The 22,139-nt window shown below is 43.1% G+C and overlaps 1 protein-coding gene across 3 annotated transcripts in view; it reads right to left on the bottom strand.

The window, feature by feature from the left end:
* LOC122816609 (rho GDP-dissociation inhibitor 1-like) overlaps nucleotides 1-22,139 on the bottom strand; it is a 2,167,530-nt gene that overhangs the window by 294,016 nt on the left and 1,851,375 nt on the right. For all 3 annotated transcript variants that reach the window (XM_044089512.1, XM_044089511.1, XM_044089513.1), the window contains one exon: nucleotides 21,692-21,775. In XM_044089512.1, coding sequence (XP_043945447.1) covers nucleotides 21,692-21,775 — 84 coding nt within the window. The remainder of the gene's footprint in view (nucleotides 1-21,691; nucleotides 21,776-22,139) is intronic.

Raw genomic sequence — 22,139 nt, forward strand, 5'->3', positions numbered from 1 at the left:
GGGAGTGGAACAGGTTCTATGGCTCTCATGGCCAATAAAGCGTCCACCTGATTTAAGGCCTCTGACCACTGATGTTTTGGCAGATCTGGCCAACCGTAAGACCTTGGCAGAGTATGAAAGTGGAATTTGTAGCCTTTTAAAATCACATCTAAAACCCATTTGTCCTGGGTTATATGCGTCCAATTTTGGTAAAAAAGAGATAGTTTTCCTCCGAGAGGAGCTTCCAGGCAAGAAGGACCTGTAGCCCAACAGAGGGAGTCATCGGGTTTGCTTCCTTTGTGATTGAGGTCTGTCTTCTCCCCTTCTAGGTGAAGAAGCAGTCCACTGTCTGGACCTATAAGAGGCCTGTGTCTGTGCCCGGACTCTAGACCGTCTATATCTTCCCCTTTGAGGCCTGTCAGAAGTGGGAAAAGACCAATTTTTGGAGGGCCAATTTCTAGAAAATCTAGGAAGCTGAACTTGTAAAAAATCTTTGACAGTCTGCATAGATTTTGCTTTTTCCTCCATCTTTTTAATAACCTCCTCAGCCTTAGATCCAAATAACACATCATGTTAAACAGGGGCATCTAACAGTTTCGCCTTAACCTGCTCAGGTAAATTGTGCTCTCGAAGCCAAGCATGTCTCCTTATAACAGTACCAGAGGCTGCGGCCCTGCAAGAAGCTTCTAAGGCATCAAAACCACAATGTAAACTATGTTTGCTAACTTGTTCAGTTGCATGCAAAACATCCTGTAATTCCTTGTCTTCTGCACATGCAGGAAGGGTAGAAAGCCTTTGCTTTAAAACAGACAAAAGAAATTGCTGATACTTGAACATATGAAACTGGCAATTCAAAGCTCTAATAGAAAGAGTAGCAGAAGTATAAACCTTTTTGCCCCACCTATACAAGGCACGAGAATCCTTTTCAGAGGGAATAGGATTTTTAGATGAAGCGGCCTTAGCAGCTTTAGAACCCTGAGAAATAGTTTCTGGATCTGCAGAAGGGTTCTTAAATAAGAATTTATGGGAATCAGGGACTCTGTAAAATCTATCAGGCTTAGAAGGAGCAGGTGGCAAGGAATCAGGATTCAGGTTAGCTTCAGAAAAAGCATCATCCACAATGTCAAGCACAGGAGGAATAGCCAAAGGTCTGTGTTGAGGGAGAAGGAGAATTTCTCTGAGTCTCTTCTTGGAGGCAGAGTAATCCTGACCTTCCCAATGAAAATGCTCTCTCATCTCATGTAAAGTTTCCCCAAAAGAGAAATCTTCAGGGGGAGAAGCAGAGGGAATAGAGTCCTCTGCATCAGAATCCTCATAAGGAGGAAAAGAGTAATCCTGGTCAGAGGAAGAGACAGAAGACACAGAAGCCTGATCAGAGGAATCATAAGGTAAATCCTGTCTAGGCCTTTTTTCAGGAGGAGGGTGAGTACCCCTAATCATTGTAAGTAAATCCTCAGCCATCCGTAGTAATTGCTTCTGGGACTTGGGAGCTGAATCCGAAGCAGCTTGAGTAGAAACCCTTGGCTTTACAGGAGTTTTTGTCTTTGCCTTTGACTTTGTTGAAATAGTTATATGTGAAGGCTTGAAAACTCCCTCAGAAGCCGGTACCTGCACAGCGGTTCCGGACCCATCTGAAGGAGCGACGTCCGAAGGTCCTGCAGCAGATAAAATATTAGGCCTAGATGGCTCCCCATGGGAGTCCGTGTCGGCCATCGGTTCAGAAGTGGCGGACGACAGGGGCTGCAAAAGCGCCTCACTGACGACCGCCGAACCCGAAGCTGGCTCCAGCTGCGAAGAATCCTGTTTGGACCTCGGAGGCCTATCCTTGTCCTTGCATTTCTTTTGAATTCCGGTTGTCGGTAAAGTATCCAACGACATCCTGTAATTAAATCGTCTACCGAAATAGTTCAGGGCCCAATCGTACCTACGCTTGATAGTGCGAGAATTAAACCTGGCACAGAACCGACAACAAGAAACGTCGTGGTCAGGGCCTAAGCAAGGTAGACAGTAAGAGTGGAAATCTTTATGAGGTATCTGTTTCCCACACGATATACAATTATTAACTTTTTCTGACATCGGAGGAGCAAGAAAAAAGTTTCCCCAACGGGGTACTTAGCTTGAGAAGAGAAGTTGAAAACTTCGGACCGAAGTCAATCAAAGCACGTTGTTCTGAATACGCCAACCAATGACTTGCGAGCTGCTTTCCACCGCACGGCAAGAAAGACTGGAGAAGATGGTGTCGGCTGTCAGCTATGTACCTCTGCATTCTGACGTCAGGGTACTTGCTGGTACAGCCGACGCCGGACCCAGACTTTGGAATTCTGGCCGACCTCGGGCTGCCTGCCGGCAGGATCACCCTACAGTTATGACTGCAACAGTGAAACACGAAGAACATCAATTTCCAAGGCCCCTTTCTGTCCCCACATTTAACCTGTTGTAACACCACAAATTTAAAAGAGTGGTCAGAGAAAACCTGAATATATCTGAATAAAGCATTTGTAACTTCACCTTGACATATGTCATACCCATGTTCATAGATACGCTGTGCCAACTTACGTTGTGTCTTGCCTACATAAAAGGCAGGACACTTGTCACACACAGTAGCATATACCACTGCATGGGTATAACAACTACATTTTCCTTTAATACTAATTCTTACCATTTAAAACTAAACTAGAAGTAGACAGGATGTACTTACATTGGTTGCACATGCCACAAGGTGCCATCCTTCCATCAACACCCAAATTCAAATTAGATACATGCTCCAAAAGTCCTTTTAAGTTCCTACCCTTTCTAAACACAAACTTAGGATATTCACCAAACATTTTAGCCATAGTTGGTTCACTCACATGAATATGCCATTTTTTATTGACAATATCCTGTTCCACCTTTCAATAGTAAAGGTAGAAACAAACAGGCACATACCAAAAACCTTAGAACTAGAATCAGTAGCATCCTGAAAATTCATATGAGACATAGAAATATTATTGCCTCCTATCTGATAGACATTAAGAGGCACAATACTTGGTTCAGGGTCACTAACAAAGTCTCCCCTATAATTAATTAAAATTGGCCTATAAAAGCCTTTCAAACATTTATCAATCACTTCTTGCTTAATATTAAAAATCAAGTCATGGGGGTATCCCCGATCCAAGAACATCTGACGCACAAAATCACACTCTTGTAAACAAATGTCTTCATACATTGAAACCATTTGGGCCGCCCTAACCAACTGGCCCTTAACTATGCTTCTTTTAATATGAAAAGGATGACTACTTGTAAAATGTAAAATACTATTAGAAAAAGTAGGCTTCCTAAATATTGTAACCTTTAACTTTCCATCATCCAACTTATGTAATATAACATCCAAATAGGGAATTTTCTCTGAATTAATAGAATATGAAAACTTACAAAAATTAGTACTGGTATTAATATAATCCATGAACTGCAAAATACCATCAGATGGGCCTTTCCAAGCAATAAACAGGTCATCCAAGTAACATAAATATAAAGAAACAGATCAAAAAATGGGAAGGTAAACAAAAAGGTTCTCTCCCACCACACCATTACTATGTTCGCAAATAAGGGACCAAATGCTGAGCCCATAGCAACCCCAAACAATTGTTTGAAATAATGCCCTTCATAATAAATAAAATTATTGCTTAACACCATCTCCATTAATTGCATATAAACATTAAAAATGTCCTGTTCCACACCAAATTCATCAAATAAAAAAATCAGAAAGCTAAGTTAATCCAAGCTCATGTGGGATATAACTATATAAATCCTTGACATCAATAGTCAAGAAAATATATCTTTCCCCTGTGGAAACTAATTAATTACATTTGTCCAGAAAATGCCAAGAATCCCGACAAAGGTGGGAAATACCCTGAACCCTATTCTAGTTGGCTGTCCAAAAATTTAGCAATATAGCTAGTTTTGGATCATCCTGAGTCCACTATCGGCCGAAAAGGGGGGCTAGCAAGATCCTTATGAATCTTAGGCAGCTCGAATATAACCGGTATCTTTGGGGAATCCACAGACATATAATTATATTCATCAATACTGATTTGATCCTGTGCAAGCATATCAAATAACTCACAATCAATCTTATGATAGGCAATATTCACCTCATTAAGGGAGGCTTCACAATAAGTATCACTATACAACAAATTAAACATACTTTAAATATATACATCCTTCTGCATTACCACTAACCCCCCCCCCTTGTCTGGCTGCATGATTCTAAGATCACTCCTACCCCTCAATCTGGCCAACAGTTCAACCTCAGCATCAGTCAAATTACTACTACCAAGTTTTTTACCCCAAAAATGACGAAAATCCATTTCACATACACTCTTAAAACATTTTAAAACATTGGGCAAATCAGGATTATAAGTACTAGGCATTCTAACTGTACAACTATCAACATTAAAAACATCAACATAATTCCTATGTAAATATTTTAAATTAAAATTACGGACATACAGTTTAAAATCACAAATCAGTTCAGCTACATCACTTTGTCTGCTTGGCACAATTATGCCCTTTACTTAACAAATCAGCATGCAACATAGAAACCCATACATCAGTATAATTGAAACCCATACATCAGTATAATTATAAAGTTTGAAGTCATTTGTAGAATTAACAATAGTTGGTAAATTGGACTCAGTCACCTCTACTATCTCCTCGAATTGACATGAGCCATTCTTCTGCCCCTGCTGTCGCCAATTGTTCCCCTGTGGATAAGGGCTCCACTGTTGAGGCCTGCGATTCCTTAATCTCTTGGACCAACTCGGCCCCAGTGCATCTAAAGGGACGCCATTCCCTGATGGTTCCTGAACACCAGTGTCCTCAGACACTGCATTAAAATGCACAGAACGGTTCCCTGGAACAACCGGAGTTGAGAGATGGGCTTTACCAGCCTGAGGAGGACTTACTTGGCTTTACCAGCACAGATGATTCAACAGTACGTACTGGCTTTCTGTCTGAATTAGACAATCGTCCTGATATGAGTATATTTGAATATTTCTTTGCCTGCAAAATGCAATGACTGGAGCTAGGCACTTTGTGAATACCCTGGGCGCAGTAGATAAGCCAAAGGGCAGTGCAGAGAACTGATAGTGCATGAAGCCTGCTTTGAAGCACAGGTATCTTCTGCAAGATTCCCTGATTAGGATGTGCAGGTAGGCATGAAGCCTGCTTTGAAGCACAGGTATCTTCTGCAAGATTCCCTGATTAGGATGTGCAGGTAGGCTTCCTTTAAATTCAGTGTTGCCAACCAAGCATCCTTGCCTAGCATAGGAAGCAACTGGTGAAGAGTTAGCATCTTGAATTTTGGGATAACCAAAAAAGGGTTTAGGATAGAGAGATCCAGGATAGGACACCAGGAGTTGTTGTTTCTGGGCACCAAGAAAAGTCTTGAGTAGAAACCTTGTCCCCTTTCGTCTTCTAGGATAGTTTGAATAGCCCTTGTACTTAAGAGAGAAAGAACTTACTTTTGAGCCTCTGCCAACTGATTTTGGGGTAGATCTGGCCAACTGTTTGGGGTTGGTAAAGTGTGGAAGTGGAATCTGTACCCTTGGGAAACTATATTTAAAACCCATTTGTCCTGGGCAATGAGTTTCCAGTTTTTTTTGCCTGCAGAGCAATCTTTCCCCCTAAAGGAGCAGTCAGTTGAGAAGGGATTGGAAGTTTTAAAGTTAGGTAATTGAGATAGTTTACCATGGGGGGAGTCTTTCTACTCCTTGCTTTGGAAGTGGGAGCCCCCACTGCTTAGTCCCGTGCATACCTTGGGACTGAAGCCTGGGTGTTCTGCTGGTTCTGGGTTTGGATTGAGAAGGCCTGGAAGAGGCAGGAAAGAACCAGTTCTTAGAGGGCCAATGCCTACTAAATCTTGGAGCCTGTACTTGCAGGAAATCTTAGTTTGCATAGATTTAGCTTTTTCCTCCATCTTTTTAGTACTTCTGCTTTGTTGCCAAACAGGCGGTCCTGGTTTAAGGGAGCATCCAGCAATTTAGCTTTAACATGATCTGGCAAAGATTGCTCCTTAAGCCAGGCATGCATGCCTTCTATGTACGGACCCAGTGACAACAGCCCTGCAAGATGCCTCGAGTGAATTAAAACCACATTGCAAAGTATGTTTTCCAACTCGTTCAGCAGAATGCATTAAATCCTGTAAATCTTTATTTTTAGCACAGTCAGGAATCAACATATTTTTCTGTTTAAGCAATCCAATAATATGCTGCTGATACTTTAACATATGAAACTGGCAGTTTAAGGCCCTAATGGTCAAGGTTGCAGAAGTGTATACCTTATTACCCCATCTATCCAGCGCCCTGGAATCTCTATCAGAGGGGGAAGGATTTTTGGCAGTAGTAGCCTTAAAGCCCTTGGGTCCCTGTGAAATGGTCTCAGGATCCGCAGTAGGATTTTTAAAGAGGAACTTGTGAGAGTCAGGAACTCTGTAATATCTATCTGGTTTTCTGGGAGCAGGAGGTAAGGAGTCAGGGGCCAAGCTAGATTCCGAAAAAGCATCAACAATGTCCAGTACAGGGGGGATAGCTAAAGGCCTTTGTTGGGGCAGGAGTAAGAAATCCCTAAGCCTCTTTTTAGAATCAGAGTAATCCTGGCTTTCCCAGCGAAAATGTTCCCTAAGAGTATGCATGGTTTCACCAAAAGAGAAATCCTCTGGAGGGGAAGCAGAGGGAATAGAGTCCTCTGCATCAGAATCCTCATAGGTAGATGAGGGTAAATCCTGGTCATCAGAGGAAACAGAAATTTCAGAATCCTGATCAGAAGAATCTTAAGTAAATTCAGTCCTAGGTCTCTTAGAGGGGGAAGGTTGGCTTCCCCTGATTAAAGTAATAAGATCTTCAGCTATTCTTATCATTTGTTTTTTAAGCATAGAGGCCTGACCATGCAGTCTGGGCGTCGGTTTTCTAGGGATGGATCAAGTTTTAGGCCTTAAGAAGAAGATGCGTCGGTTTAATATGCAAGTCAGTAGGTCTGAATACACCCTCAGAAGCCGGTGCCTGCAAAGCGGCTCTGGACCCATCCAAGGTAGAGACATCCGCAGGCTCCACAGTTGAAGCATCTTGCGGCATACTGGACTCCGAATGGGCCTCAGTAGAGGCCTGTGAATCTGAAGTAGCGGGTATCAGGGGCTGCAAAAGCGCCTCACTGAGTACTGGCAAACTGGCGACTAGCTGAGGAGAAGCGTTGTCGGCAGCTTTGGACCTAGGCGGTCTGTCTCTGTCTTTATCTTTGCATTTTTTCAGAATGTCAGTAGTCTGGTGGCGTACCAAAGCCATATCTGGGTAATTGAACCGAGTAAAAAAAAAAAAAAAAAAAAAAAAAAAAGATAAAGCCAGCAACTGGATGGCTGTAAAAATAAATTTATTGGTCAAAACATTATTCAGACTTCATTCCCAGACCGGTTTCGGCATAGAGCTATGCCGAAACCGGTCTGGGAATGAAGTCTGAATAATGTTTTGACCAATAAATTTATTTTTACAGCCATCCAGTTGCCGGCTTTATCTTTTTTCCTGGGTATTTCTCTTGGCCGTGCAATTTTCTCCGTGCAGGTGACTGTTTTTTTTGCTTAATTGAACCGAGTACCAAAATATTTAGAAGCGTAAACATACCGACGACTAATAGTTTGTTGTTTAAATAAGGCACAAAACCGACAGCGAGGTACGCCGTGGTCAGGGCCTAGGCAAGGAATACAGTACGAATGAAAATCTTTATGACGTATTTGCTTCCCACAAGAAATACTATTATTGACTTTTACTGACATTGGTTTAGAGCAAGAAAAAGTTTCCCCAACGGGGTACTTAGCTTTAGTTGAACACTTCGGTTCTGAAACTCGTAAAGGAAAATTTTAGGAGTCGGCCAACCGTCACTTGTGAACTACTTCTGCTTCGGGCACCGCACAGCAACAAAAAACTGATGTAATGGCATCGGCTGCATGCCTTATACCCCTGACTATCTGACATTATGGAAGATGAGACAGCAACCGACGCAGGACCCAAGACTTTGATAATCAGGCCAACTGAGGGCTACTGCAAACAGATAACCCAAATGTGATGACTGCAACAGTGAAACACGAAGAACATCATTCCATACCTAATGCCAGCAGTTTCAGATGTTGGTTTTCTAAACATAAGTTAAGCACGTGGAATCGGCTACAGAGAGTTTTGGGAACAAAAGCTTGGCAGATGGAGCAAGGCCTTGTAATCGTGCAACTTACCTAAACAAAACAAGCACAGATTATTGGTGCCTTTGTGAGGTATTTGACGGCCACACTTACACTTGCCTTTTCTGGATGACATGAACAAGCATTAGAAAACAATGACTGAAAAGGTTTCCCAACGGGGTACTTATCTGAGTTCTCGAGAATCCGATGGCTGGGAAGGCAGGAACACCTGACATTTGACTGATGGGTGACGGGTGCAAACATCACTTTTATGGCCTATGCTCTGCTAGCAACATCAGACATCCCACGCACCATACAGTGACTGAAAATTTTTGTATACTGGACGGACATTTGGGTAGCAAGAGGAGAAAACTCATATGTACTGAATACTGTAACACGTGAAAAGAAATATATATTATGGGATACGTTTGATTTGCATGGCTAGGTTTATAAAGATGCCCACTATTCGTTAACCTAGTATGATCCTATGAAGCACAACCGTGGCCGCAGGACCAGGTATGTGTACTTGGGGGCTCCCTATTAAAATATCTGTACTTGAAAAAAAAAAAAAAAGACTGAAAATACAGGAGAAGAGCGAATCTCAAAAATCATTTTTCTCCTTTAAACTTTGTTTTTGTGAGCCCCCCACCCACATACACACTCCCCCAGACTTCTATATACTAACTCCAAGATCACCATACTTCAAAGAAAAGGGAATATTCCGAGAAATGGCATCTCGGACTTAGTACATGCAAGTCCATTCTTTCATCCACTCCGCATTTCAAGACTCGATTTAGCAGGTCCTGACATTTCGAACAATTACCAGGCTTAACTTTAAGCTGCTGATGGCTGGCAAGTGGGAAGAATAAGTTAGTACAAAAATAATCATCTTGTAGGAAAGAGGTTGTTTGTGTTGATGCTACTGCATTTTAAGAGCCCATTACAGTGGTTTCATATGCAGCATCAATACATCAGAGACTGCCATATAACATAAGACTTTTGAACAAGTTTGGTTGTCCTACCCTGAACCAAGAGTAACTATTATAGGCCAACTGCAGGAATGTGACCTTTCTAAATATCTAAAATGTTTTACACTCTAAGGTATCCAGCATACACCTTAAAAAGTTATCCACTGAGTAGGAAGAAACTGCAACTTCAGTACATTGATGGCAGTCCCCATGAGACTAGGCAGTCTGGTTAGTGACCAAGTCTGTTCCTTTAGCAGACACATGGATGGTACAACCAAAAGTAGTGTGTGTATGGAAACATCTTGGTTCATGGTAGCCCTTGTGATCCACAGCAACTGTCATGCATTTGGTAAACATTCTGAATTAGCAGCGATTAGCACCCACCAAAAACTGCAGGGACCTCCTAAATTCCTGAGCAGATTTATATTGTTAGGCATCTTGGTAGTCTTTCACTTGATAAGCATGGAAGGATCTTTAGCACAGAGATTGCACAAAATGTTTTACTACAAATTCACTCAGGCTGCTGAGAGCTAAACTGGACTTCAGGTCCCAAGTCTTCTTTGGCACCAAAATGAATCATGTAATGTGGGACTATTTGGATGGCTCTTTTGTTTAACAGGGTCACAACCTTCTACATTGCCTGTCTCTTTTGATGAGTGGAATATCAGGTAGGGATTTATGAAGAGGATTTGATAACCTTGGGATATTATGTAGATGAGCCACCTGTCCCAAGTGATGTTGTACTATTCAGTTTCTCTAACTGTCTTAGGACTGGAGCAGCTGGGAAAAAGAACTCTGGGCTGCAGCTAAGTGTATGCAAACTGCCAATAGTCCCCAGACCTCAGGGTTACTGCCAAGTTTTTGTGAAATGCCTACAGTCCTCATACTCATGGTTAATCTTACCTCTGCAGTCATTATTGTTGCTAAAGCAGCCCTGTCCCTGCCCCCTTCTTGCTTTTCCCTTGTGAGGTCACTGTGGCCCATGTCTGAACTGCATCCAACAATAGTTCGACTGCTTTTTACAAATTAGTGCTATGAAAACAAACACAGCCGTAGATCTGCCCTTTGGCTTCATGTTTTTAAGGCGCTGGCGGACTTCATCTAATAGGAGAGACCCTTTGAATGAGGAGTCCATAAGAGCCTCTTTCGTATTTTCTGTGAAGTCACTAAGCTTGTGCCAGGCATGCTGGCACATTTCTACACCAGCAGCTATAAACCTGCCTGAATTTTTAGCCAAGATACAACTTACATGGATCATGTGGCTTGTTAGATGAAAGATGTGCCAACTTTTTACCTCTTCATCTGGTAGATCCTCAGCCACATTGATTATCTAATCTGTTAGATCCCTTCGAGAATAAACTGTGGGTGCCTAATAATTAAGGGTTCTCAAGAACAATGTTGAGGAAGTAAACACATGCTTTCTTAGTCTACCCATATGGACTCCTTGTATGGCAGATGGATGCCAGCACTCTGTGGTGTGGGAGCCCACTTGAGGGCTGATCCACTAATGATAACATCTAGCTTGGGAGCCTCCAACCAGACAGACCAGTCCAGTGTTCGGTCTCACAGAGGGATTCCCAGTGGGACTGGGTGTGCACCAGGGTTCAGCTCTGAGCCCACTTCTATTCACAGTGGTGATGGACTACACTAGGAAACAGGTTAAAGGGGACAGATCAACACTAGAGGAGTGGTTTCCAACTCTGAAATTGTAATTTTATTAGACATTTTGGGCTGATTTCTATCCCTTTCAACTTTCTGGCTTAAAAACGCATGTGTTTGCATGTTTTTCACATCGTGCAGCACCGCGGGGCTATGGTTAAACTATTCCAGGTGGCAGAAAGTCTGCTCTTCAAATTTTCTCTTAGAACTAGCGGGTAACTCAGTAATAGCACTAAAATCTGAATCCCTGTGACTAGCACTTGCTCTAGAACCTGCTGGAAAGCACTAGGAAGCCTTAAAATGATACAAGCACTCAACTCTCCTTGTTAATAAGGAGAAATTAATTGTAGGCACTAAACAGCCTATAACTGCAAAGTACCTTGCAAAGGTAAGGGAAAGCAGCTCTTGTATTTTACAAACAAAGCACCTAAATAGGCATGTCCAAGGGTCAGCTTCTGGTGATTTCTCCTGTCCACCTGGTAAATTTGGCCATACTGGGGCAATGCAGCACTGCCTCATGTACACAGACAACCTTCTCCTCCTACCACCCAACACTACAACCTGCGAGAGATGCATTTACATAGCCAAACTTGAAGCAAAGCTCTCTCCAGCCAAGATTGTGCTAGACAGTTAAGAGGAGAAGGTTAACACCCACACTAAACCTCAAGCAACACATAGCCCTTCAAAACCCACAACATCAACACTCACACATAGCAACACTAAACCCACATATGCGGAGGCCCTTAACATTAACCTGCCCAAGCAACAAGGACCTCCAAAGCTGAAACGCAAAAAAACACCAAAGTGACACACAGCTCACAACACCAGTGTGCCACCCAACAACAGCCCCTAAGGAAAGACAACGTACCAAACACTTTAGTCATAGGTGACTCTATAGTCAGGCACACTGATGTCCCACTCACTAGGCTGAACAAGGAGAAAATTACAGTCAGCTGCCTGTCAGGTGCCAGAAATCCGCCACATCACGCATGCACTCGAGTCACTCCAAAACAAGTACAAATACAACTCTGTCATTGTCTATGTTGGAGTGAATGACTTGAGACGTACCTCCCTGGACTAGACATGGAAGAGTTCTTGGATCATGTGGCCCAGGCAGGTATGACCCTAGCCCTGAGTAGTATTCTGCCTTCGTCCAGAATTATACCACTGTATTAGGACAAAATGAATGACTTCAACAATTGGCTAAGCTTCTGGTGTCATTCAAAGGGGATCCAGTATCTGTTTGCCTGGGACGACATGATCAACAAACCACGATGCTTTGCACCTGTCACCCCTGGGATTCAGGTTACTGGCTAAAGCTCTTGCCACCCCAATAGTGCCTTTTTTAGGCAAGGTTCAAAGGAAAAAAAAACACCATAACAGATACAAGCATGCAAAATCTGAAGGTAATGTTAGAAGTCTAAACCTCAAAATGCACTGTCTCGAGGCACTCCTAAAAATGGAGAACACTGATATCTGTGCAGTAACTGAGACCTGGTTCAATGCTCTAGAGAACACCTCTGCAATACCAGGCTACAACTCTTACCACACGTTTCGGCCACCAAACCAAGACCGAAACACTAAAGGTGGAGGACTGTTCATATTTGCCAAGGATATTCACATCTCCAGGATAGCTGCCCAACACAATGCATCTGAAATTCATCAGGTGCAACTAACACTAGGTAAGACTGCAATCCAAATTGTAGCTTTCTACAGATCCCCCACCATACCCCAAGATTCTCACTACACCTTTCTAAACATACTGGAAAATATTAAGATACATCAAACACCCTAATACTGGGTGATTTCAACTACCCTTCCATTAACTGGGAAAACTACTTGGGTACCAACACCTTTTCCCAACGGTTTTTGGAATTCATAAATTCCAACACCCTGGATCAACTAATCCATTGTCCCACCAGGGGCTTCAATATCCTAGACCTGTTCATTACCAACATGGGAGATAGATGCTCTACACCAGCGTTCACCCCCCACCCATTGGTCAGATCTGACCATAAGCTAATCACTCTTGACATCCACATCCCACCCCCCCCCCCCAGTAAGGAAACCTCCGTAAAAAACTTTTCCAAAGCCAACTTCATGCTACTCAAGTCAGAAGTGACAAACTTCATGACACCCATGCAGATGGGAGCTGAATGTTCGACTGCTGAATCCTACACTAAGGCACTGTACGAGCACATCCACTCGTGCATGAATTGTGCCATCCCAAATAAAACCAAGACACTCTCCTCCAAAAAAAGGAAGCCAATCTGGTGGTCCCCTACCATAAACAAACTATATAACAGAAAGGAAGAAACTGTTGCAGAAGAGAGGAAAATCCCAGGATGCAAAAAAATCCCTTACCAGCCTCAGTAAGAAGCTGAGATCCCTCATAATATCCTCCAAAGCTAGTTATGAAAATAAAATTGCCAAAGATTCCAAAGACAACCACAAGGCATTCTATAGTTATGTCAAGAATCTAAATGGCAATGCTCAGATCTGCTCTGAGCTACAACAGAATGGCATTAAATATACTGATCCCACGGATATTGCCAATATCCTGGCAGATCGATGTAGTGCCAACTTCACCCCCCTCTCACCCCCTAAAGGGCCCATCTCAATACCAAAAGATTGCCAAATTCCAGTAATCATGGCCACATAGGTAAAAACCCCACTCTCCAAAGCTAAGACTACAGCATCCATAGGACCAGATGACATCCCGGGCTGTGTACTACATGAACTAAAAAATTAACTGGCACCTCACCTAAGTGTTATGTTTAATCATAGCCTCACCTCCGGCTTTGTGACCACTGAGTGGCGCACAGCTACAGTTATAACACTCCACAAGGGGGGATCCACCTTGGATCCTGGGAACTACCGTCCCATCAGTCTGACGAGCCTAATCTGCAAGGGCATGGAACACATTATCATGGAACTTATAAACAAAGACATTGGCAACCTTCGAACACTGGACCTTACCCAGTTTGGGTTTGTGAAGGGCAAATCATGTGTTCTGAACCTGATTGACGTCTTTGAATAAGTCCCCAGAGCTGTGGACGAGGGTAAAGCGGTCCACATAGCCTATCTGGACCTCGCCAAGGCCTTCAACATCATCGCCCACTGTGGAATCATAGATAAACTTACTAAAGTGGGCATAAATCTCTACGTCACTCGGTGGGTTGCCAACTGGCTTAATGACAGAACCCAGACTGTAAAAGTAGCTGACTCCAAATCCAGCTTCAAACAAGTGACAAGTGAAGTACCTCAGGGTTCAGTCCTGGGACCGCTCTTGTTTGGCATCTACTTCTCTGAAGTACAGGCCAACTCTAAGGGACTCTGGCTAACAAAGTTTGCAGATGACTGCAAACAGGGAGCCATTACTGAATCACTCAAACGATGTGGATATTCTACAAAAGGGCCTTACAGAAACAGATGATTGGTGCCAGAGCCATGGGCTCATGTTTAATGCCAAGAAATGTATAGTTATCCCCTTTGGGAAAAAACATTTACCCATGAATTACCACATAGGTGGCAGTACACTAAACACCGAAAGTGTGATGAGAGACTTGGGGACACAGGTGGACAGTGGTCTCACCTTCGATAACCACAGCGCCACAACAGTCAGGAAATCCTTCTATGTAGCACACCTCATCACTAAGGGCTTTTCATCCAGAAGGAGGTCATTGTACCACTGTACTCATCCCTTATTAGACCCATTATAGAGTACAACGCCCGTTTGGTATGTACCTCACAAGACATCTGCAACAGCTGGAAAGGCCACAGAAATACTACACTATATAAATCACAGGCCTAAAGCAAATGTCATATGCTGACCACCTAAAAAAAAACTCCAGCTCTACTCTGTGACATATCGTCTACTCAGAGGCAATCTCTGCTTAACATACAAGGCCATGTCAAACCCTGAGCTGTTGGACATGCTCCACTTAAAGAAATCCCAATCCCACAGAGCCACATGCTCCAGGGATCTAAACCTTGTCATCACAATGAACAAAACATGCTGGAGGGATAGGTTCCTGATCCAGAGACTCCCCATACTCTGGAATAGACTTGCCCATACATGTCAAGCAGAGCATCCCCTTGGCCCTCTTCAAAATAAACCTTGACGATTGCATGGGAGACAGGAAATTCACCCCGGGGATCATGTCAGTCACCCTGCTAGACAGGGGTCCAGGGAAGTAAATAGTGTGGGAAGAAATATCCAGGGAATTGCTATGGCTAAGCTTGCATAGGCCCTAGGGCCAATAGCCTAGTACCAACCTACGAACTCATTGACCACTTTGGGCATGAAGGAAGGGTTGGTCCTAAGAGTTACCCTTGTCCTTGTGGAAGGTAAGGAGGGGGAATAGCCATGAGGGCCTGTAGCTCTGACACTCTCCTGGCTGATGTCAAGGCTACCAGGAGTACTGTTATCCATCTTCAGTGTTTTAGAGAGGCCTTAGAAGCTGGTTTAGAAGGGGCCACCGTGAGCTTCTCTAAAACATAATTCAGGTCCCATGGGGGTGGGACAGATTTCCTGGGGGGCCTGAAATGCTGCACTCCTTTTAGGAATACTTTTGCAGGCAACCAAGATGGCAGAGGGGGTCCAGAGGCAGACAAGCTGAAATAGCAGCAAGATGGGCTTTAACAGAGGAGTACGCCAACCTTATCTGCAAGGGTTCACACAGGTATGACACTACCAAGGGAACATCACCCTGAAAAGGGTCCAACTGTCTTCGAAGAATCTTTTCCATTTAGACAAATAAGATCTCATAGTGTTAGGTTTCCTGGCCTCCTGCACAACTCTGAGCACGTCCTCAATGTAAAGATGGCTGTACGGGATCAGCATTTTATCACCCATAGAGTAAGGTTCAGAGATTGTCGGTGGGGAATGGGTTAGTGATCCCTTGTCCTGTGTGAGAAGGTCCACTCTGAGGTAACTTGTGGTGATTGCCTCTGGCTAAATGCAGAAGAAGGGGGAACCAATGCTGTCTTGGCCAAAAGGGAGTCACCAGCAAGAGTTTTAGTTTGTACTGCTGGATTTTCAGTAGGACTTTCTGAAGAAGTGGGAAGGGGGGGATGCATATAGAAATATCCCCTTCCAAGAGATTGAGAAGGTGTCAGCTGCTCTTGTCAGAGGATTAGGTAGCCTGGTGCAAAATTATGGAAGTTGTCTGTTCAGAAGGGAGGCAAACAGATCTATCTGAGTTGTACCCCACTTATGGACTATGTCCAAGAACACATCCCTGTGGAGCATCCATTCATGGGACTGTGACATGGCCCTGCTCTAGGTGTCTGTCTGGCTGCTCTGCTCTGAAGGGATATACACTGCCTGCAGAGTGACTCCCTGCTGTGTGGCAAGCTCCCAGACTTGGAGAGCTCGTCTGCATAGCAAATAGGATTTTGTTCACCCCTGCTTGTTCACATACCACACAAGTGTAGTGTTGTCTGTGAACAATTTTAGGGGATCCTGCTTCAGTGTATTTTGGATAGCTTTCAGGGCCAGAAGAATTACTCTCATCTGTCTGACATTTACTTACTTATTTATTTCATTTGTTTACTGGGTAATGTCCGACTGGGCATGAGGCCCATTTTTAGTGAAGGCCTGGGAAGAAAAGCTCCTTACATACAAATAAACAATATTAAACAAATAAATTGACACATATTGATATTTACAATGTACAAAGCAAATCCAGTATAGTAATTAAAAACTAATAACACTAATTAACAAAATTAGCACAGTTTCAGATGAATTAACAGCATGAATTAATGGTGAGAACGGTGTAATACAGTTTCTCAAGACAGGTTGACATGTTCCTGTCTGATGGAGTCTGACCAAGTGCCCTGAACTCATTAGGGAACTCATGGCTGCTCCCCCATCCCAGATCTGTGGCATCCGTGTACATCTCCTGTAATGGCAAGGGAGCCTGTAAGGGGAGACCTGAGTTGAAGGTCACTTGATTCAACCACCAGAGGATCTCTTTCCTGAGACAAGGCAGGAAGGGTATTTTGTACTCTAGGGGGTGGGAGTGCTGTGTCCATATAGACCTTAGGTACCATTTAACTTTCTCATCTGGAGCCTTGCCAATGGCTACATGGGAATAGTCAATGCCATATGCCCCAGGAGTCTGAGGTACTGCCTGACAGTCAAGACTGTGACTTGAAGGACAGAGAGCAGGTACTGCCTTAAGTTTTCCACCTTTTGAGGTGGCAGAAAGGCCCTCATGACATCCATCCTTATCGTGCACCCCAAGAATATTTGGTCCTGAGAGGGATACATGCTGAACTTGGGCTAGTTTATCTTGAAACCCAGTGCTTGCAGGACTGATAGTACTACTTGTAAATGGCGTAGCAAGGATTTTGAACAGTCTGCCTGGATCAGAAGGTCATCCAGGTAAGGGAATATTTGAATCCCTTGAGTCCTGTAGAAGGCAATCACTGGTGCCAAGTACTTGGTGAAGACCCTTGGTGCTGCAGAAGTCCAAAAGGCAAGCCGGAGAACTGAAAATGTGAGGAGCCTACAGAGAAGCATAGGTATCTCCTGTAATTGGGCCTTATGGGGATCTGCAGGTAGGCATCCTTGATGGCCAAGGTGGCTACGAATCCCTAAGATAAAATCAAGGAGAAGAGGGCCTGCAGAGTGAGCATTCGAAAGGTGGGTACTTGCAGGAAAAGACTGAGGTGGGAAAGATCTAGGATTGGTCTCCAGGGACCATCTTTGCTTGGGACTAGGAAGAGTCTGAAATAGAAACCCTTTCCCTTTACTGTCATAGGAACAGGCCAAATTCTTCCTTGGGCAATAAGGCTGTATATAACTGGCTGAAAAAGGGGAAGCTGCTCTTTGAGTGGCTGTGGAATAACCCTCAAGGAAGGTGTTGTGATTCGGGTCATGAAATAACCCTTTTCTAAGATGGATAAGACCCACCTGTCTGAGGTAATGTTTTTCCAAACAGGGAGACAGTGAGAGAGTCTTAGTTAAAGGGGGTGTAATTGAGATATTTGTACAGTTATGGCAGGTAGTCACAGACTACCTGCCCTATCCTAAAACTGAAGCTTCTGGTCCAGAGTCTGTGCAGGCCTGGAAGAAGTTTGTTACTTCCTGGTGCTCTTTCTGCCCCTGGAAAGAGGAGGAGCAGTATGTTTCCTTATAAATTGAGTCTTTAGGGGTAAATCCTGTGGAATTTGGGGACAGGAGAAACAAACAGGTGCTTCAGGTCTTGTAACTCCGTCCCCTTCTCTTGTAGAGTTTTGAACAACTCTGCTTTGTTCCAAAGAGGGCAGAGTTATCCAGAGGCGCATGCAGTAGTTTTGCCCTAATATCAGGTAAGGGCTGTAACTGTAGCCAGGAATATCTTCTCAGGACTGAGGCAGATGCAGCAGATCCAGCAGAAGCTTCCGCTGCATCGTAGTTGCACCTAATGGAATGCCTAGTGACCTGAAAAGACAAGGATATAAGGCTGAATATCTGTGCCTTTGTAGGAGAGCCTGGGATCTCAGTCAGAAGCTTAGTGGCTTGACCAAAAACGGCTAGAACATATTTTGACATACGAGTTGGATAGTTTACTGTGCTGAATGCCAGGGTAGCTAAGGTATAAACCTTTTTTTTAATGCGCTCCATGGCCTTGCTGTCTCTACCAGTAGGGAAAACTGAGGTGGATGGAAGCAGTTTTGAGGGCTTATCAGATGAAACTGACACAAGTCTGCTGCAGGACATTTAATAAGAAATTTGGCCCCCTCAAGGACCTTGTAAAATGTGTCAGGCCTTCGAGGAACAGAAGGCTGTGAATCAGGATTCACAGAGGCTGCACTAAAAGCATCCAGAAAAGCTGGCAAGACTGGCTGTATTGCTGAAGAAGCAGGAGTGTTCATTTGTAGAAATTCATAACATCTTTTTCTGAACTTCTGTCATCTCAGTGGAATCCCACTTAAAGAACTCCCTCATTTTGAAAATGGTCTCCCCAAAGGTGAGATCCTCACCTAGAGAATCTATCTCAGCATAATCTTCCTCTGGGGAAGTATAACCAAGGGGAGCTAGTAACTGGGAGACAAAAGTCAGAGAATCCTCTGAAGATGAGTCAGAGGAGTCCTCAGCTTCAGGTTGAGAGATATCTTGATCCTGAGGCCTAAGGCTAATTACAAGGGGAAGGATGAGGGAATAGCAGGCCTAAGAGCCATAAAAGAATTGAAGAGGCTCTGAGAAAATGCCTGCCAGTCTGGCTGGCTCTCTACAGGAGAAGGAACAGGTTCTGTTTTCTGTTTTCTTTTCAGGGAAGGCCTAGAGGGCATAGGGGCCAAGGTAGGCCTAGGTTCCCTAACATCTGCAGTAGTGGAAGGACCCATCTAGGTGGCTGATACAAGTGGAGGTTCCCCCTCACCGTCGGTAGCCAACGTCTGCATTACCTCCGAGGACGTATCTTCCGCTCTGGGTTCTGTGTCTTCTACAATGGTACCCGCTGTACCCATATCGGCAGTGACCAAAAGTTCCTCCAGGCTAACGTTGACCACAGGAGGGATGTTGGGTGGAGGAGGTGCAGCAACGGATTCGGGCCTAGTATCTTTGGCCTTTTTCTTAGTGGATCGATGGTCTGACCGTACGGCCCTTCCATAGCTAAAGCTAAGGGCTTAAAGCACTGATTTTCTAAATAAATGTGCAAGGCATGCAGTCAGCTGCATAAGGTTTTAGGGACTTAGGTCTGACAGATGGAGCAGGACTTATGGTCGTGCATAGGCCTAAAGAGAAAAAGCAAAGCTCGTGGCCATCCTTATGGGGGACCTGACGACAGCACCTACACTTTCCCTTCCTGGATGTCATGAACCTAAACAGGCATGCAGTGACCCAAAAGAACAAAACATCCCCAATGGGGTACTTATCGTTGAAAAGACAATCCGATGGCTGGTATGGCAGGAACAGCTGATGTTTGACTGTCGGCAGAGAAGTTCTGAGGTCTGGTATGTGCAGACGCCACGTTTATGGCCCAAGTTCCCTTAGGCAACGTCAGATGTCCCGCGTACCTTATAGTGACTAGAAGCTTTTGTATACTGGCCAGACGTTTGGGTAGCAATAGAAGAAAAACCCAAGGGTTTGGAATACAGCAACATGAGAAGAAAAAGACATTTCAAAGCATAAGAATGCATATTTGTTAATGGAAACACTGTGCAGCTTATATTAAAGCTGGTCTCTTTCCATCACTACAGCTGGTATCTAATGATATGCGTTTCAAGCTTTTATTGGAGGCTGTCTACTGTACTTTGTAATGGATATGACTTCTGCAATATATGCAGCTAGCCAATTCTAAATGCATCATTTTTATATGTAAATGTTTGCTGATCTCAAAGTGTGTACAGGACTTCCCTGACATCGCTCTTATCTGAACAGCACAAGTGGTTTAATGTTCTTGAATGTCACAATCTCTTAGGCTGCATGGAGTAGATCTCTTGCATCAAATCTCCTAGTGTGTTTACATGCCACTACATCTTTCATGACAAGTGTTTCTATTATGGTTGCAGCCCACAGCACCCTTTTTTCCTGAGAAAAGATCCACCAACATTACTACTACACAGGTTCAGGGATACCATGCATTGCTATATTCAAACCATCTAGCTGACCTTTACCTGACTGTGTCTGAAGTTTCTTCCCCACCCTTTAGTTTTTAATAGCCCTAAGTGGTTCTAGGTCATCTATTCTGTAGCTAACAAGCCCTGCCCATACTCATACTCCTTGAGCAATGAAACTTTTAGTTTATGAGAAAATACTGAGAGAACAACTTTTATTGTGCTAAGAGACAGTCATGCAAATGTAAAAAACACTAGAAAACATGTAGACACTGACAATAGGTACAAAAGTCCTTAAATTAGGTACATCCAGCCAAAAATTAGCAAAAAAATTTGAATACAAAATAGAACAAAACTCTTCCACTTCCAATCGGAATGTGGGATACTAAGAAATGTAGGTTAAAAACAGTGACAAAAATGGAAAGATATAAGCACATTATAAAGTGACAGTGTAAAATCTGACTAATAAACTGTATTGCAAAATGTTACCATGCAAGGTCATTTATTTTTGCTTCTGAAAGGGAGGCGCAAGAGGTGTAATCTCCTTTAAATTATTGTTGCCACTAGTATGTTGGTCATGTAGTGTGGTTTTCTCTGTAATACACTGCTTCAAGGATTACATGAGATGGGGAGGGATTCAGAGAGCTGTGTGAAGGGGCAAATCAAGCTTGAAAATAGTGACATAGCTCCAAAAATATGTACATAATATGCAAAGATAAATCAGGCCTGAAAATATAAATTTTCTTCCAAAAATAGGGACACTTGAAAAGTAATATTCAAGATCATCACCGAAAAATGCTTATGAAAAGCAAACAATATTAGTCATTAAATGTTTTGTCAGGCTTATTTTTTCCATAATAATTTTTCATTCTGGGCTTACCCCAGTCATGATACGAATCAAAACAATCAGTAAAAATGTAATGTAACACATCAGTATTCAAATACAAATGATATGTTATCGACCATAAGACATATGAGATCACTAAGTCTTGAATCAATGACTCAGGTAAGAAGAATGACATGAAAATACCAAGACCCAGCAGTACATATGAACACAGTTTATGCCTAGCTAACTGTAGTATGCCACAAGGTTTCAGGGTAAATCGACTAGGAGCCACAAATGTGCATAATTCAAGCATCAAAAACAGTTAATATGCATTTTAATGAGAATTCAAAGTTTCATGCTTCCTGCCCAGGATTGTTCTCTGGTATGGCTAAGCAACAAATTAACCTGCTTGAAATCCTTTGTGCATTTACAGTGTATGATGTCACAAATTATGTTGTTTTATGGTGTAATTCTGACTGCAATCACCAATAATAATTACGCTTTTGTCACCTGACAGATCCATGGTAATTGGTCCCGGAGCTTCATCACAGACCAGTGTTAGTCTCATTACTTGAACGTTTGGTGTATTAGGATCTGTAAAGTAAAATATAACAATAACTGAAAAGAGCTGTCAGGCACTAACTGAACTGTTAATAAATGTACTGTACAATATATTGGTAATAAATGCAAGTATGCAAAATCTGCATATGCAATTAATACATTGGTACAACTACAGCAAGGGAAAACAAACGTATCATGCTACATTTTAAGCCATTTCTTTCAATGATGGGGACATTATGGAAACAATGACTTCAGATACCACAGACACAAGCTTCTCCATCTACTCTACACCATTTTAACTCCAGTTTGATATGACTTGGTGGTAAAATTGGGTAAATCTGGAAGACTGCCAAAACATTCATGTTTTGCAGACAAAAGCTAGTACAGGTGAACCATG

The sequence above is a fragment of the Protopterus annectens genome, chromosome 12.part0, assembly GCF_019279795.1.
Source record: "Protopterus annectens isolate FY-2018-M chromosome 12.part0, PAN1.0, whole genome shotgun sequence".
Lineage (NCBI taxonomy): Eukaryota > Metazoa > Chordata > Ceratodontiformes > Protopteridae > Protopterus > Protopterus annectens.